This window comes from Theropithecus gelada, chromosome 5 (assembly GCF_003255815.1).
Source record: "Theropithecus gelada isolate Dixy chromosome 5, Tgel_1.0, whole genome shotgun sequence".
Classification (NCBI taxonomy): domain Eukaryota; kingdom Metazoa; phylum Chordata; class Mammalia; order Primates; family Cercopithecidae; genus Theropithecus; species Theropithecus gelada.
Window position 1 is genome coordinate 146,579,385 of NC_037672.1, and position 18,468 is coordinate 146,597,852.

Below are 18,468 nucleotides of genomic sequence, written 5' to 3' on the forward strand. Positions count from 1 at the left end.
TTTTCTATTATATAAAAGATATACCTGGGTTGTGATTGTGGTTCTGGCCTGATAGGTTTTTGCTCCTTTTTAATAAAGGCTTTAAAGGTTTTCTATAATAAGGAAAAGAAGAGTTGACATAAGTAGAAAAACAATGTCATCAGCTATAAAATTTTAATTCCATTGATGTTCTGTTATATTATCAAAGGGAGAATCATTATAATATATATTATAAATCTACACATTAATATACATTTGTTAGTATACTCAGAGGGGTATGACTGTTGGACCTCCTTCAGAACCTTTTAGCACCCAAGAATACAGTTTCTACTAGTTATTTTAATGAGCAAATATCCTTACAACTCTATTATAGATGAGACTTTTATTTATTTATTTGTCCTCTGTCTTACAAAAGAGATTTAAGATGGCTTTTAATAAATACAGTACATATGCAAAAGGGAAATAAAATCCAGTGAAGGAGAAAATATGGGCAGAAAAATAATGCCAAATATGTTCTGATAATTTGTGATATTTGAAATCTGGCTGTCAAAAACCTAACTATTGAGGTGTCATGGACTTAATTGTGCTTCCATATGTCAAAGCCCTAGCCCCACAATGTGACTGTATTTGAAGATAAGGTCTTTAATGAAGTAACTATGGTTGAATGAGGTCAAAAGGGCAGGGCCTAATTCAACAAGACTGATGACCTTATAAGACGAGGAAAAGATACCCAAGAAAAGGCCATGTGAGGACACAATAAGAAGATGGACATCTTCAAGCCAAGGAGAGAAATATCAGGATAAACCAACCTCACGGACACCTTAATCTTGGGCTTCCAGCCCCTAGAACAGTAAGAAAATAAATTTATGTTGTTGAAGTCACCCAGTCTGTGGTATTTTCTTATGGTTCCCTTAACACACTAATACACACAGTAACAAATAAAACAGTAGTTCTAACATTCATAATGTCTATAATAAAACAAACATATTCAGTGAAAAATTGTTTCCATCGGTTTTTCAAATAAACCTGGTATAATGTACCAGCTTCAGCAGCATCACTTCCAACAATTTATGGATTTTTCTTATATAATCCTTCAATATTAGTCAAAGATAAAAAGAATAACTGGGGAAGATAATTCTATAAGACCCCAGAAAAACTGGGCGATTGGTTGTCTGGTCATTCAGTATGGTCCAAATGTAAAATTGATAGCTACAGCCACTGATGGCTTGCATATCTACGTTATAATCTTCCAGGACAATTTTTGTATAAAATAGCTTTTAAAAAATGGGAAGAGGAATTTGAAGTAAACTTGATAAATGAGTAAAATGATTAGGGAATTTTGAGCTGTTAGTGTTGTCTCCCTCAGACTCTCTCAGAAGTCAGTAACAGAAATTTATTGGTCAGTGATATATGGTGTGTTCATGATACCACAAGAAAAGTGCTTATTTTAGTTTTGCATTTTAAGTTTCAAAGGTGTCATTGACAACTAAAGCCAAAAATGTCTCCTCTATAAACTCTCAGGAGATATAAAGAGCCAATGTAAAGATGAAATGTGGAAGAAAGTTGTGTTTATCTTGCAAAAATATTCAGCATTAAGACATACACTGATTTCTAAAACAATTTAAACAAATCGCAAATCTCTTATACTGAGTTAAGCTTCATTCTGACTTATGCTGCCATCTCAGATGCAATCTTACTTGTAAGTATTAATTTCATTTCGTGGCATTCACTTTTTAAGCCCTAAGATTGACCTTTCTTCTGGAACACAATAACCCAGAAAATTGTTGTGCATCATCTCTCAATATTTGTTACATTAGAATTCCTTGATCATGTTTCCTTTTTCAAATTAAACAATCATCCTCAAGAATAATACTGTACGTTTTAAAATACATGTACAACATGTAAATGATAATAAAGCAGGAAGCAGGACCTCCTATATTTTAAATGTCTCATTCAAGATGTTCCGTGACACATTTTCATGGCTATAAAAATACTAATGGCCAAAAAATATTGTTGATCTTGAGATTTCATACTTTTACACAAAACAATACACTTGGCTTGGGATACACTGTCCTTCTGTGCTACTACTGTTTACACTTGCCAACTTCATCTTTTTTTCAACTCCTTCCTTCTTGGCCAGACTAACTCAATTGACACATTCTCCATAATGAGGGGTGGCAAATGTGAAGGCTGCTAAGTAAAACAATCTCAGACAAACATTCCTGAGGATTTCCTTTCTTTAGATGTCCTCTGTGATTCTATTTTCTCTCTTCCAATTTCACTGTCTTTGCAACCTCCATTGATGTTTTCTACCTAACATAATTAGCAATTGATTCTTTTTTTTTCTTTTTTTTTTTTTTTTTTTTTGCTTTCCTTTTTGCAAAGTAAATATTGCCTTTGTTATAACGGGTCTGGTGTTTTTCTAAGTCTTAGTCTTCTACATACTTATATATTGACATCTCAAGTCCATTCTGCCTTGATATTTCACCTCTATTTTCTCTCAAATTCTTTCTCTCCTCTTTACACAGCCACTATCTGCTTCATTCAACTTCTTTTTTTATTATTATACTGTAAGTTCTGGGATACAAGTACAGAACATGCAGATTTGTTACATAGGTACACACATGCCATGGTGGTTTGCTGCACCCATCAACCCGTCATATATATTAGGTATCTCTCCTAATGCTATCCCTCCCCTAGCCCCCACCCCCTAACAGGCCCTGGTGTGTGATGCTGCCCTCCCTGTCTCCATGTGTTCTCATTGTTCATCTCCCACTTATGAGTGAGAAGATGCCGTGTTTGGTTTTCTGTTCCTGTGTTAGTTTGCTGAGAATGATGGTTTGCAGCTTCATCCATGTCCCTGCAAAGGACATGAACTCACCCTTTTTTGTGGCTGCATAGTATTCCATGGTGTATATGTGCCACATTTTCTTTATCCAGTCTATCATTGATAGCCATTTGGGTTGGTTCCAAGTCTTTGCTATTGTGAATAGTGCTGCAATAAACATACGTGTGCATGTGTCTTTATAGCAGAATGATTTATAATCCTTCTTTAAACCCCTGGTCTTCCCATGCCAATGCATTTGGAGTGACACATCCTAAACATTTGGCTGAAGATGTAAGTCATTTGTTAAACTCCCCTGGTAAATTTTTCAAATTTTTGTAACAACCTAAATAGATGTATTGAAAACTACTTTTCATACTCCTTTTCCCCACATATTTTCTCAAATCCCACAGTTTAACTGGTACCAAGTTTCTGATAATTTACACAATATTTTTACACCTGAGGCTTCTTTCTTAAAAAGCACCTGTCTAATCCATCAATTCCCTTCCTCTTTTCAAATCTCGTTTGGATTTTTTTTTTCTTTTGACAATTCCCTCATGGTCTAAAGGTTAAATTCTTTCATTGATAAACCATAAATCTTTAGCCTTCAATTTTTGCATCTTAATTGTAGACATATTTCATTTAACTCCTATTGGCATACAATTATAAAATATCTCATTTATAATTGGCCTATTATACCCAAACACTTACTCCCAAATGTGGTTAAAGGGTATTTTTTAAGTAGGAAGGGGTTTTCATGGTTTTAAACAGTCTGGTGACCCTACCAGAAACATTAATAAACACATCACTCAAGGTAAAATGAAAGATTTGTTTAAATAGGTACTGTGAAGAGAAAATTATTAATTGCAAACACATATAAAATTACAAATTATATATTAAAACATGTGAAGTAAACTGAAGAGTTTTTTTCTGCCAGACTGGGCTATTAACACTAGCATTTGCTCTGAAGAAGTCAGTCACGTCCCTAGTGCCTTCTGTGAAATAGCAGTGAGCTGTATTCTTTATGCCACTACTGCAATGGTTTAAACAGAAAAACTGTCAATCACTTGCACACATGCAGAATCAGAAGGCACTCAACACATCTTTCTGAGATTTTTCACAAGCCAATCTCTTTATATTCTTGAATTTGAGAGCTTCCAAGAATGCACATAAACCCCAGTATGGTTTAAAAGCCATATAACCACCCATGGTAGTTATGATAGATATGTGAAAACCATAGGTTCCCAGAATCTTCTCATGGAGCCAGACCAGCCTCCACTTTGGAAGGTGGTCTTAAGTGTAGTATTCCCTTTACATTTCTTTATAGATGTGAAGGTATCCCAAAGATAATGCTGGTCACTCTGTAGTAGCCATGGCTTCAAAAAGCCATTCAACTTTCAGATTAGGAAACACTGGAGAAGACGACACAGAAAAATATAGGTTGCCATCTACCAGTCACTACAGAAAATTTCTTTAACCTTAACAAAAAATTAAAACTACAGAAATTTACTCATTTATGTAGGTGTTTAAGCTAAGTGTAGGAGGCAATACACAGGCTGAAGAGAAGGAGGGAAATGGACAGGCAACTTTGCATCCCAAAATAAGCCCCTGTAAAGGTTGGAATCCATTTGAAAAAAAGATACAAAGGGATTGCTGTTTCTAGGAATATGTTCATAGTAACAAATCTCAACATAATCCAACAATAAATTCTAAAAACATAAAAATAAAAGATGTTGTTTAATGCATGGCTGAGCTGATGGGAAAGTAATGGAATTCCATTCTGGTCAAACACTGAAATGTTGAAATTACTATTTTATAAGTTCAGAAGCTTGTCTTTACCTTGGGGATGGTATAGCAATTCCTGACAGCTTAGAGCCTAGGTTTTAATGACCTGCATGCCCTGCAGTCATTGGAGGCAAACATTGGAACCCAGAGTACCAAGGAAATTCAAATCTAAGAAAAATATTCATAAAACCCAGGTCTTGGAAGGGCAGTAGACTTAAGGCATAAACCAAGATTTTAAAGTTGCCCTGTAGAAAGACAGAGACTGTGAGACCACGTGCACACTATGACCTTGGCTCTAGGTGAAGAGGTAAAATTCCTAGAAGTTCTCTAGGAATTTCTAATGACAATATACCATTTATCTAGATTTAGAGGTTCAATTCACATTACTGTAATGCGCTACAACTCTGGGAACCCACCAAAAAGGTTCGAAAATTTAGAATAAAAGTGATCTCACCTTAGTAGTGCCCTAAAGCACCAGGTAAAAGCAATTTTATCAATCATTTTTAGATTGCAGTTTAACCCAGGCTTCTAAAAATTCTCACAATAAAATACCAAGAACAATTAGCTCAAAATCAGGAAATTCAGTAAATATGAGAAAGCAGCAATCAAGGAATCAGAACCTACATATTCAGAACAGAACCTCAAATACTAAATATACTGTAATTATCATGTACAGACTATAAAATAAGAATGAAATTCCATTTCTACATGTTTAGAGAAATATATTGAAGAAACAAAAATAATTATCAAAATTGATTGAGCAGACTTGGAAAGTAACAATCAACATTATAAAAATAAAACACATAATATTTAAAATTGGAAATTCAGTGAATAACAAAAGAAAATTATAGACACAGATAAAAAGAGAACTGATCATCTAGAGTATAAACTACAAAGGATTAAAAAAATCTAGTTTGCAGCAGTGAGACAAAGAGATGGCAAATATTAAAAGAGGAAAAAGAGTAAGGACAAGGACAAGTGAATGACTCACATATGTCCGATTAGAGATTTATAAAGTTTTTTCTTGTTGTTTTGTTTTTTGCTTTTTGTTTTTGTTTTGTATTTTTATTTATTTATTTATTATAATTTTTTTGAAACGGAGTTTTGCTCTGTTGCCCAGGCTGGAGTGCAGTGGTGTGATCTCAGCTCACTACAACCTCTGCCTCCAGGTTCAATTCTCCTGCCTCAGCCTCCTGAGCAGATGGGATTACAGGCCCATGCCACCATGGCCAGCTAATTTTTGTATTTTTAGTAGAGATGGGTTTTTGCCATGTTAGCTAGACTGGTCTCTAACTCGTGACCTCAAATGATCTGCCTGCCTTAGCCTCCCAAAGTGCTGGGATTACAGGTGTGAGCCACTGCGCCTGACCTAGAGATTCATACAATTTTTAATTAGAGTTTTATACAGAAATTATAGAAGACAAACAGCATTTGAAAATATAACGGCAGAGATTTGTGTTTGGGGGTTTTGTTCTCAGAATTGCTGACACTGATTTTCAGATATAAGAAGGCCAACAAAAATGGAGAATAGTTCAAAATAGACTACACTTACACACCTCATAACAAAACCACAGAATGACAAAAAAAAAAAAAAGTTCTTAGAAATAGAGTACATAGACAGATTACCTACAAAAGAAAGACAACTTGACAAACATCTTTCTTTTTCCCCAGCAACAATGGTAGCCGGAAGACAGAAGAATGATAACTTCAAAATGCTAAGTATGGTTGAGAGGAAGAAAAAATACATTATCAATTGAAGTTTTCTGCCAACTGACCCTTACTAATGGTACTTCTAAAGGATGTAATTCAAGAAGGAAAATTATCCAAGAGGTCTGTGATGCTAGATGTAATGGCAAGTAAAATAATTGGTAAGCATATAGATAAACTTAAACAACGACACAATGAAACAAAATAATTGTGTCTAATTTTTGAGGTTTTAAAAAAGAAAGAACTAAATTCTAGAAGTTAAGTCAATCCACCATTGCTGTGTGGAATAAGAAAGTAGGAAGTTTAAAGTAAAATACATTAAAATCTACAGATTAACCATTTATAAAAAAATAAAAACAAAAATAAAATGCCAAGCTAGTAGAAAGGAAAAATAGCACAAGAGGCTAAAATGTGTATTTTCAAAAAATAAGAGAAGTATTTTTATTTCTTCTTCTTGGGCAAATAACAAGTACAAAATGGAAAGACAAATAAAGGGCAAAAAATGAAATGAAAGAAATGAATATAAATACATTTTTTAAAACACAACCATGAAATGTTCACAAAGAAGAAATAAATAATGGCCCAGAAACATATAAAAATTCTCAACTTTATGTGTCATTAGGAAAATGTAAATTAAAATCACAAAGAAATATAATTTTATAACTGCCAAATTGACGAAGGTTAAAACTTTGACAATATTAATTGTTTCCAAGTATATGAAGCAATGGAGACTCTCATAAACTGTTTCTGAGAGTGGAAAGCTGTTTGCTATTGCCTGGAAAAGTTGAACCTATGCCCACTTGACAGCACAGCCATTCCATGGCTAGGGATTATAGGAGTCAGTGGAGTAAATAGAGGAGCTACTTACAGCTAGTGGCAATCAATTATTCAGGTAATCAATAATCAGTTATTGAGCTCCCACTGTGCAGGCCTTGCCCATCTGCTCCCAAGACTGAATAGCATATATATATATACGTGTATATATACACGTATATATACGTGTATATATATACATATATACACACACGTGTGTGTGTGTGTGTGTGTATATATATGCCATCCCAGATGCGACAGAATGTAGGTTTATATTGATATTAGGAGTGTTTGCCCTAGAGAAACTCTCACACCTATGTTTCAGGAGATACATAAAAGAATGCTTGTAGCAGATTTTTTCACAATAAGAAATAACTTTTTTAAAAGCCAAATATCTCTCAGCTATAGAAAGGATAAATAAATTAGAGTATATTTATTCAATGGGATGTTGTGCATTGATAGAAATGAATGAACCATGGGATTACATAACCACATCAATAAAGATGAATGGATCACAAAAATACATTGAGCAAAAAAGAGAGTGAAGAAATGATGATTCCATTTACACAAAGTTATAACCAAGCAAAAGTGAACAAAATACTAATTAGAAATGTGTGTACATGTGCTAAAATTGTATGAAAATGTAAGAGAATCATTAACATAAAATTAAGGAGATGTTTCCTCAGGATATGAAGAGAAGGAAAAAGACACACAATGTTCTAATCCTTAAGCTTTGTGGGACTTTTTAAGTATTATTCCTTCACACACATGCATGTATACATATATATGCTCTTTTAAATGACTGACATATAAAACAATAGAAAATGTTTAATAAAATTGTGGAAATATTCATTCCTTGAGCTTTAATTGAGCATATCACACTGTGATAAAAAGATTTTAAGTTTGGCAGATATATTACAACTTCCTAGAAGGTTATATGGATTCAAATTTCTCCTGTGGTTTGTGTATGTTTTGGAAACTCTAAGATTGAAGAATGCCAAGCAACAAACAGTTGCTGCCAGGTGTTCATTACTTTATTCTGAAGTTTTAAAGTGTAAGAGTATGTAATACTTGTTATTAATTTTTTATTAACTGGAATTAAAACTTTATATCTAAAAGGTCAGATTGAAGAAATGAATTTCCATTTTATAATTTGGGGCATTTTAATATATTTGTGTTCATATTGATGTTGAAGTTGATGCTTAAAACTACACATGTTGATTATTTGGTTTTGAACATGATTCCCAGCTTTGGATTTTAAGGGAGGCTCCTGAGTAGTTAATTTATTACTAAACAATTCAGCTATAAATTGGACAGTATTTTTAAAAATTGAATTCAATCCTTTTTATTTGTGTATTTATTCAGGACTAATTTGAATGTAAATCCATTCTCAATGATGAGTTTTGCTATTATTATGAGATTTATATTCTATGTGGCAGGTCTGGAGCTGCACCACAGAACTAATAAATCGTTATATCTAACAATTAGAGCCTGCTTTGTGCTTTATGTGTATTATCTTTAATCTTCACAAAGACTCTGCAAAGCAGATGTTTTATTCCCACTTTTCCTGAGGAAACTGAAAAATTTAGTATCCTTACCTTGATTCCACAAGTAAGAGATGGATAGGATTCAAATTCCATATACTAGTTCAGAAAGTTAAATTGGGGTTATAGGCAGGAAGTTTTTAATCTATGAAATAGAATACAGTGAAAAAATACAATAATGGAGTTCGCATTAGATTTTTAATTACTTAGCAGTCAGCAATTTTGTCTTCTACATTGTTTATTTATTAAGAAAAGATCCAGTGATTTTCTAGTGAGTCTCTGGGAATTAATCTTAGTGGGACTTACAGCTGCCAATCAAATGCACTGGGGTCAAAGGCTGCCCTAGCCTCCCAACTACAACTCAACTATCACTCCTTGTTTGGAGGACGTTGATGGAGAATTATCTAAAACAGTGATTCTCAAACTTTAATGTGGTTATAAATCACCACGGATCTGATTCCTAGAGACTCAGGATAAGCTTACATAAATATATCAGCTTGTTGAAACTGTCCAGATTAATCCATTTGGGTGAAAGCTCTATTATCCAAATATCTGGAAATTTTTTTCAGGAAAATTTTGACATCAACTGTGGTCCTATTTCATTATTTGAGAATATATTTCTAATATATTTGATTGGGTATTATCTCATTCCTCAACTTTCACAGAGAAATGAATTCCTACCCCACACCATGACTAAATTCATAGAATTTCTGCACTTCAGGTATTTATTAGAAAAAAAATTACCTAATACACATTGTCACTACTTATAAAAAGCTCACTTAATATGAATAATTTATGGAGAATCTTTTAAAACAGTGTTTCTCAAACTTTAAAGTACTTATAAATCACTACAGATCTTCTGATTCAATAGATCGGGCTGAGGCCTAAGATTCTACATTTCTAACAAATTCCTAGGCGATAACAATGCTACTGACCCATGGACAACACATAGAGTAGACAGGGCCAAAAATATATTCCTCCACTCCTCAAGATACCTTCAAATCTATCTCTAATTGAAACTAAGACAGCATGTAGGTAAACTTAAACAAACAATGACACAATTAAACAAAATAGTTGTGCTACTGTTTAGGCAGAAATGGCAAGAAGAAAAGGCTGTACATGTTCAGTACAGATGCAATTTAAAATATATATATATTTGATCTGCAGTTGGTTGAATCCATAGATGCAGAACCTATGGATAAGGATGGCCAACTGTTCTAGGATAATATTGTTTCCACACCACCTCCACAACAACCAACACCTCCAAGCCCTCCCATCCCTGAAAAAGTGCTTTCACCAAATTGCACTTCAGGCTTATAAATAAAATAAGGGTCAATATTTAGTATACTACTACATTTTATGAAAGTATATGTCTTAGTACAGTACAGTCAACGCTTCATATCTGCTGGTTCTGCATCTGCAGATTCAACCAACAGTGGATTAGAAATACGTTTTTTTATGGCCAGACGTGGTGGCTCACGCCTGTAATCTCAGCACTTTGGGAGGCTGAGACAGGTGGATCACGAGGTCAGGAGATCGAGACCATCCTGGCTAACACGGTGAAACTCCGTCTACTAAAAATACAAAAACAAAATTAGCCAGGCATGGTGGTGGGTGCCTGTAGTCCCAGCTACTCGGGAGGCTGAGGCGGGAGAATGGCGTGAACCTGGGAGGCAGAGCTTGCTGTGAGCGGAGATTGCGCCACTGCACTCCAGCCTGGGTGACCAAAAAAAAAAAAAAAAGGAAAAAAAAATATATATATATGCTTTTTACAAAACAATAAGAAATTAGAATACATCAATCAAAATATACAAGGAAAAAAACAATAGAGTATAACAACTATTTACATGGTATTTACATCATACTATGTATTGTAAGTAAGCTAGAGATGATGTAAAGTATAGGGGAGGGTGTGTATAAGTTATACAAAAAATACTATGCCACTTTATATAAGGAATTTGAACATTACTGGAATTTGGTATCTGCTGAATATCAGTTCAGAACCTCGAATACTGGAACCAATCCCCCATGCATATGGTGAAATAACTATTCATTACATTGATTTCATAGTACCCTCTTCATTATCATCTACATGGGCATATTTCTGGTTTGTTTGCATTTATTTTATGGAAACACTCTGAATCAAGTGACCAAAAATTATATCCTCTTTTATTAATTGCTAAAATGTCCACAGCCAAATTTATGGCCTTCTTATTACAAACATCTAATATACCAAATTCTGAATCTGTATACTTACCTAAATCTTAATTTCTTATTCTCCATTTTCTTTTCCATAACACCTGATGTCTTTATTTATGTAACATTTCATGTTGTATAGATTTTTATAAGGTATCATAAATTCTTCATGAAAGAATATTTTTTAAAATAATTTAATAAAGTTAATAATAGCTATAATATAGTAAGTCCTTACTATATATAACCCACTAATACTATGCTAAGCCCTTTTCATATGTGATTATCTATTTTTTGTTGGTTATCAGTTTGTCTTTTTTTATGCACTCTTGTTTTGGAATAGAAGAATCAATAAAAAATCCAAAAAATTCAAAACCAACACTATTTAGAGGGCAATTTAACAGTATATAACAAAAGACAAAGCAAAAAGGTGAGAATAGGAGAGGTACCAAAAATTCCACTGCAAGGAATTTATTGTAAAAATATTAAATCTACAAAAACTTTACTACAAATACAGTGTATTACATTTTGCCAAAGCACTGTTCAATTGCCAAATAACCAAAAAACAATTTATTTCCATAAATAGGATATCACTGTCATTGATTTCATGGTAAGAAATATATTAATCTATACAGAAAGATTAATTTTGAAAAAATAGTGGCTATTAAGCATTGTTATACTAATTATGGTTGATTTTCTCCTTATTTTGCTTATCTGAGTTTTCTTCAAAATATATGCATTGAAAGCATAATTTTTAAAAATCTTAACACATGATAAAAGACAAATGTTAAAAGGCAAAGGTTAAAAGTTATCTTACATGTTAGGTTCAAGAGTAAAACTGGAATCAGATTAGGAAACAATCACTGAGGACTCAAGCATCTTAAAATAATCTTTCATCATTGGGCCGGGCGCAGTGGCTCAAGCCTGTAATCCCAGCACTTTGGGAGGCCGAGACGGGCAGATCACGAGGTCAGGAGATCGAGACCATCCTGGCTAACACAGTGAAACCCCGTCTCTACTAAAAAATACAAAAAACTAGCTGGGCGAGGTGGCGGGCGCCTGTAGTCCCAGCTACTCGGGAGGCTGAGGCAGGAGAATGGCGTAGACCCGGGAGGCGGAGCTTGCAGTGAGCTGAGATCCGGCCACTGCACTCCAGCCTGGGCGACAAAGCGAGACTCCGTCTCCAAAAAAAAAAAAAAAAAAAATCTTTCATCATTAATATGGCATCAATTGTTTGATATTTCCTAACACAACAACTTGGTGTAGCCTCTTAATTACTACCAACCAGGTCTTACCATTTGTGACCTATTTTTCATTACTAGGATCCCGTAAGTGTTGGAGTTTTGGGTTTGTGTTCCTATGATAGACTCAATCCTTCCATCTAGCCAATCCAACATGCCTTGCCTGTGGTTGAAAAAGTTGTCTTCCAATGAGTGTTAGAGGGTGTTAGAAAATAGAAGAAGAGAAATCAACAAGAAAACTCCCTGACAAAATGAGAATGGCCACTGATTTCAGAGAAGAGGAATGGTTAAAAAAAAAAAAAAAAAAAAAAAAGTCAATTTCAGAACAAAGAAATTAAGGACTGTATGAGTCTTTGTTGTCAATATAGAAAAAAAATTACAGCAAAATGTAGACAACATCCTAAATTCAGTATTTTTTACCCTTTTTCCTCTTCTTAATATTATAGCTGTGTTTTTCACTGCTTTTGAACTATGTGTATATATGCACACTTGTGACATGTGCGTTCTCATCTCCTTATCTTTCCTGGTCTCCTTCACCAACTACTACCACGACTACTATTACTATTAGTACTACTGCTACAAGTCTACAATTCTAAGACTCTGAAATATAAAAAGCTCTGAAAACCAACAAATTTTTCGTAACATACATAAGGGCAAAACTTAACACCTGATTTTGGGTGGCAAAACCTGATCTAAACTGACCAACACAAGGCCTATATAATGGCCTCTGTCTACCACCTAATGAGAATATGCATATGCAACAAATATTAGCAGGTGTAATTACTGGTTTGATTGTGAATCCACTTATCTTCTTACCTTTCTAAAATTTAAAATTTTCAGAATTCTTACATATGTGTAGGCCCAAGAGTTTCAAATAAAGGATTATGGATCTATACAACTAATATAAGCTACAACTATTACCACTGCTGCTGCATGTGTTATACAACTTTGCCTTTATGTAGCTCTATATTTGTTATTCCAGATCATTCTAACAGCTCATCAGCCTAAAGGTGTAAAACTAAAGATCTATCTATTGTTTAATGGATACACAACTTTTAAAACATTTTACCTGATCATTTAAAAAAAAAGTACTGCAAATTTAAACCAGCACAATATTAACAGCCACAATATCCAAAGCCTGTGGCCATAACCCTGACTACTAGCACTTTCTAAGTCTTCTTATTATTACTACTGAAATTTTTATTCATATTCAACATCCATGTCTGGTGCATTTTGTTTGATGAAAACAAGCTAATTAATGCTAAACCTTCCCTAGTTCATAAATTTATTCCTAAGAACATTAAAAGGAAGTCAAGTGAGACATGTTCAGTAACAGATGTTTGCCTTATTTGGCTGCCTTTTTACAGTTTGTTCTCTTTCATTACTTTTTAAGAAATTTAGTTAATGTTCCCTTTACTAGAGAACAAGCATACCTAGCTTCCCAGGAGGTGATGCAGGGGGGGGTGGGGGGTGGGAGGAGGGATTCCCCAGGGCAGGCACAGTCTGTTCATTTTCTTAATCTACTATCTGCTCAAATGCTCTCTACATTCAACTTTTCATTCTCCCATCCAGGTATTCACTTGTGTGATTTTACAATCACATATCCACTTATCTCACCAAATAATGCCTATGTTGACACAACTGTATAACTAAAACTATTGTTAACAGTATTACTAATGTGTATGGGCCTAGTGCTCCCCAAATATCTTTCCCACATAAGGATATCTCAGAGCAAAAGGTCAATTATGATTGAGAATTGGGTTGAATATTTTGGCTTCTACAGTAAAGAAAGATCATGAAATGGCCTCCAAAAGCAAAAAGTCAATGGCCTTTTATAATAAAGGAAACTGAAAATATAGTATTAAGAGTTTTCTCTATAATATTAAATTCATTAAAAAATACACATTTAAAGGGCCGGGCGCGGTGGCTCAAGCCTGTAATCCCAGCACTTTGGGAGGCCGAGACGGGCGGATCACGAGGTCAGGAGATCGAGACCATCCTGGCTAACACGGTGAAACCCCGTCTTCCTGAGGCAGGAGAATGGCGCAAACCTGGGAGGCAGAGCTTGCAGTGAGCTGAGATCCAGCCACTGCACTCCAGCCTGGGCGACAGAGCGAGACTCCGTCTCAAAAAAAAAAAAAAAAATACACATTTAAAATTATACTACTTATTTACCTAAACCTCACATTTGAAAATCATTTATGTGGGTGGGATTGTGATGTGGTTTAGGAGGTGGCATGTTGGTATATCTAAGTAACATTACAACTCACATCTTGCATTTGCCAAGAGTGCTTTCTTTCAAAACTCTATGAGAATAGTTGAATATACATCTTGATCTATTTACTGCTAAATAAATTATGCATGTAGTATATTCTCCCAATAAGTATGTGTATATATGCATACTAAGCATGTATATATGCATACTCCCAATAAGTATGTGTATATATGCATTCCTAAGCTAGGAAAATAGTAGGGTTATTATCTAAAAAGAAACGTTAAGTAAAATAAAGTAAATGATGGTTGTAAAAATACACTTTAGGCCCAGATAATATTGCTGCAAGAAAACATTACTATTAAAATGTGAGCTTTTATTCTGGTGCTACACTGGTCTTGGAGCAGTGAACTTGGGGTGTATGTGACCCAGTATGACACCAGCTGTAGTAGCCAAGGGAATGCAATGCCTATGTAACCCCTCCCCCAACTCCAGGCAGTGAAGCTCAGAGAGAGATTTCTGCTGGGGGAAGGCAGTGAAAGAGTACAGAGAACTTTGTCTTGCAACTTGAATACCAGCTCAGCCACAGTGAAATAAAGTACCAGAGAAATTCCTTGAAACCCCTGATTCCTGGCCTTTGCTCCTGGATGGTGTTTCTAAACCTACCCTCAGCCAGAAGGAAATCCACAGCTCTGATAGGACCGACCCAGTCTTGGCAAGATTCACCACCTTCTGACTAAAATGGCATTAAGCCTTGAATAAACAAAAGAGGAAGCAAGGCAGTACTTGCTGTGGGTCTTGGGTGAAACCCAGTTCTGTGCTGGTTTGCAAGGCTTCATCTGGGAACCTGCACAGTGCCATTTGTGATGGCCATAGGAGTACCAGCATCACCCCTCCCCCAGCTCCAGGTAGCCCAGTACAGAGAGAGACTCCTTCTGTTTGGAGGAAACAGAGGAAATACAATGAGAGACTTTGCCTGGTAACCCAAGAGTTGCAATATTCCTGGGTTTACCAGGAACACTGGTGTACCATAGTGCTGAAACAGCTGCAGTGACCACAGCCTTAGGTCACAACACTCAGTCCCCTTAAACTACTAGAAGGCCCTCTCAAGAACTATGAATACAAACAAGCCCAAACCACAAAGACTGAAATAAATACCTAATTTGTCAATGCACAGACATCAGTGAACATCCACAAGCATCAAGAACATCCAAGAAAACATGACCACACCAAACTGACAAAATAGGCACTAATGATCATTCCTGGAGTGATGAAGATATGTGAGCTTCTAGATAGGGAATTCAAACTAGCTGTCTTGAGGAAGCTCGATGAACTTCTAGATAACACATAGAAGGAATTCAGAATTCTATCAAATAAATTTAACAAAGAAATTAAAATAATTTTTTAAATCAAGCAGAAATTCTAGAGCTGAAAAATTCAATTGACAAGCTGAAGAATGCACTAGAGTCTCTCACCTGAAGATTTGCTCAAGCAGAACAAATAATTAATGAACTCAAAGACAAGCTATTTCAAAGTACATAAAAGAGAAAAATAAAAAATACAACGAAACACACATACAACATCTAGCAAATAGCCTCAAAGGAGCAAATCTAAGAGTTATTGGCCTTAAAGAAGATATAAACACAGAGACATCAGGGTAGAAAGTTTACTCAAAGAAATAATAACAGAGAACTTTCCAAATCTAGAAAAAGACATTACTATCCATGTACAAGAAGCTCAAAGAATACCAAGCAGATTCAACCCAAATAAGACCACAACAAGGCATATAATAATCAAAGTCTTACAGATCAAGGATAAAGAAATGATCCTAAATCAGCAAAAGAAAAAAAAAATGAAATCACATATAAAGGAACTCTGACAAGTCTGACCACAGGCTCCTGAGGCCAGGAGGGAGTAGGACAACATTTTCAAATTGCTGAAGAAAAAAAACAACTAGCATGTTATATCCTGTAAAATTATCCTTCAAATACAAATAAATACTTTCCCAAACAAACAAAAGGTGAGTGATTTCATTGACACCATTACAAGAAATACTAAAGGGAATTTGTTCAATCTGAGAAAAAAAAAGATGTTAGTGAGCAATAAGAAATCATCTTGAAGGTATAAAACTCACTGCTAAAAGTACACAAACACAGAATACTCTAACAATGTAATTGTGATGTGTAAACCACTCATATCTTTAGTAGAAAAACTAAAAGATAAATATAACAGAAATAATAACTGCAACTTGTTAAGAGATAAATAATATAAAAGATATAGAGATAATAAAAAGTCACAAAATAGGAAGCATGAGGTTAAAATATAGAGTATTTTAGTTTTCTCTCTGTTTTCTTTGTAATAAGAGTTAAGTTGTCATCAGTTTAAAATAATTCATTGTAAGATGTTATTTGTAAACCTTATGATAGCCATAAAACAAAAACCTATTTTAGATATATAACATTTTAAGAAAAGAAATTAAAACATACTACCAAAGAAAATCACTTTTACACAAAGGAAGATGGATGGAAGGAAGGAAGGGAGGGAGGGAAAAAGGAGACAAATAACAAAATGGCAGTAGTAAGTCCTTACCTATGAATAACAACATTGAATGTAAATGAACTAAATTTTCCAATCAAAATACATAGAGTGGCTGAATGGATTTAAAAAGCAAGAGACAACAATATGGTGCTTACAGGAAATTCACTTCACCTACAGACACACATAGACTCAAAATAAAGGAATGGAAAAAAAAATACTCTATGCCAGTGGAAAACAAAAAAAAGAGTAGGAATGGCTATACTTATCAGATAAAAGAGATTTCAAGACAAAAAGTATACAAAGGAACAAAGAAGGTTATTATATAATGGTAGAGGAGACAATAGAGCAAGAGGATGTAACAATTTCCAAATTATATTCATCCAACACTGGAGCACTCAGAAATATAAAGCAAATTTTATTAGAACTAAAGACAAATATGGACTCCAATATAACAGCAGGGAACATGAACACTCTACTTTCAGCATTAGGCAGATAATCTAGACAGAAAATCAATGAAGAAACATTAGACTTAATCTTCATTTTAGACCAAATGATCTGAATAGACATTTATGGAATATTTTATTCAACAGCAGCAAAATACACATTCTTCTCCTCGATATATGGAATATTGTCAAGGATAAACTATATGTTATACCACAAAACAAATCTCAAGTTTAAAAACATTGAAATCATATGAAGTACCTTTTCTAACTACAATGGAATAACATAGAAATCAATAACAAGAAAAACTTTGAAAATAGTAGAAACATAAGGAACTTAATATGATCCCAAATGATCAGTGGGTCAATTAAAAAATTGAGGAACAAACTGAAAACTTTCTTGAAACAAATGAAAATGAAAACACGACATACCGAAACCTATGGGATACAGCAAAAGCAGCACTGAATGAAATTTATTGCAATAAATGCCTACATCAAAAAAGCAGAAAACAGTCAAATAACCTAATGATGCCTCTTAAAGAACAAGAGAAGCAAGAACAAACCAAAACCAAAATTAATACAAGAAAAAAATTTAAAGATCAGAGCGGACATAAATGAAATGAAAACACCACCATGAAGGATCAAAAACCAAAAAGTTGATATTTTAAAAGGACAACGAAATGAACAAAAGTTTAACCAGACTGGAAAAAAAGAAGACCCAAATAAATAAAATGAGAGATGAAAACAAAGATATTAAATTGATACCACAGAAATTCAAAGGATCATTAGAGACTATAATTAGCAACTATATGCTAATCAATGGGAAAGCCTATAAAAAATGAATAAACTCCTAGACACATACAACCTACAAAGATTGAACCATGAAGAAATAAAAAACCTGAATAGACCAACAACTAGTATTGAGATAGAAGCAATAATTTTAAAATCTCCCATCAAAGAAAAGTCCAGGACCTGACAACTTCACTGTTGAATTCTACCAAACATTTAAAAAACAGCTAATACCAATCATACTCAAAAATTTTTTTTAAAAAATTGAGGAGGTATACTTCCAAACTCATTCTGCAAGGCCAGTATTATGCTGATACAAAACCAGACAAAGCCAAAACAAAACCAAAGAAAACTACAGGCCAATATCTTGACCATAGATACAAAAATCCTCCAAAAATACTAG

The 18,468-nt window shown here is 34.2% G+C and overlaps 1 protein-coding gene across 1 annotated transcript in view; it reads right to left on the reverse strand.

Moving 5' to 3' along the window:
* The window catches only part of IQCM (IQ motif containing M), a 469,590-nt gene that overhangs the window by 243,763 nt on the left and 207,359 nt on the right, over window positions 1-18,468 (reverse strand). Inside the window, 1 exon segment of the mRNA XM_025386437.1 lies at window positions 25-92. Coding sequence (XP_025242222.1) covers window positions 25-92 — 68 coding nt within the window.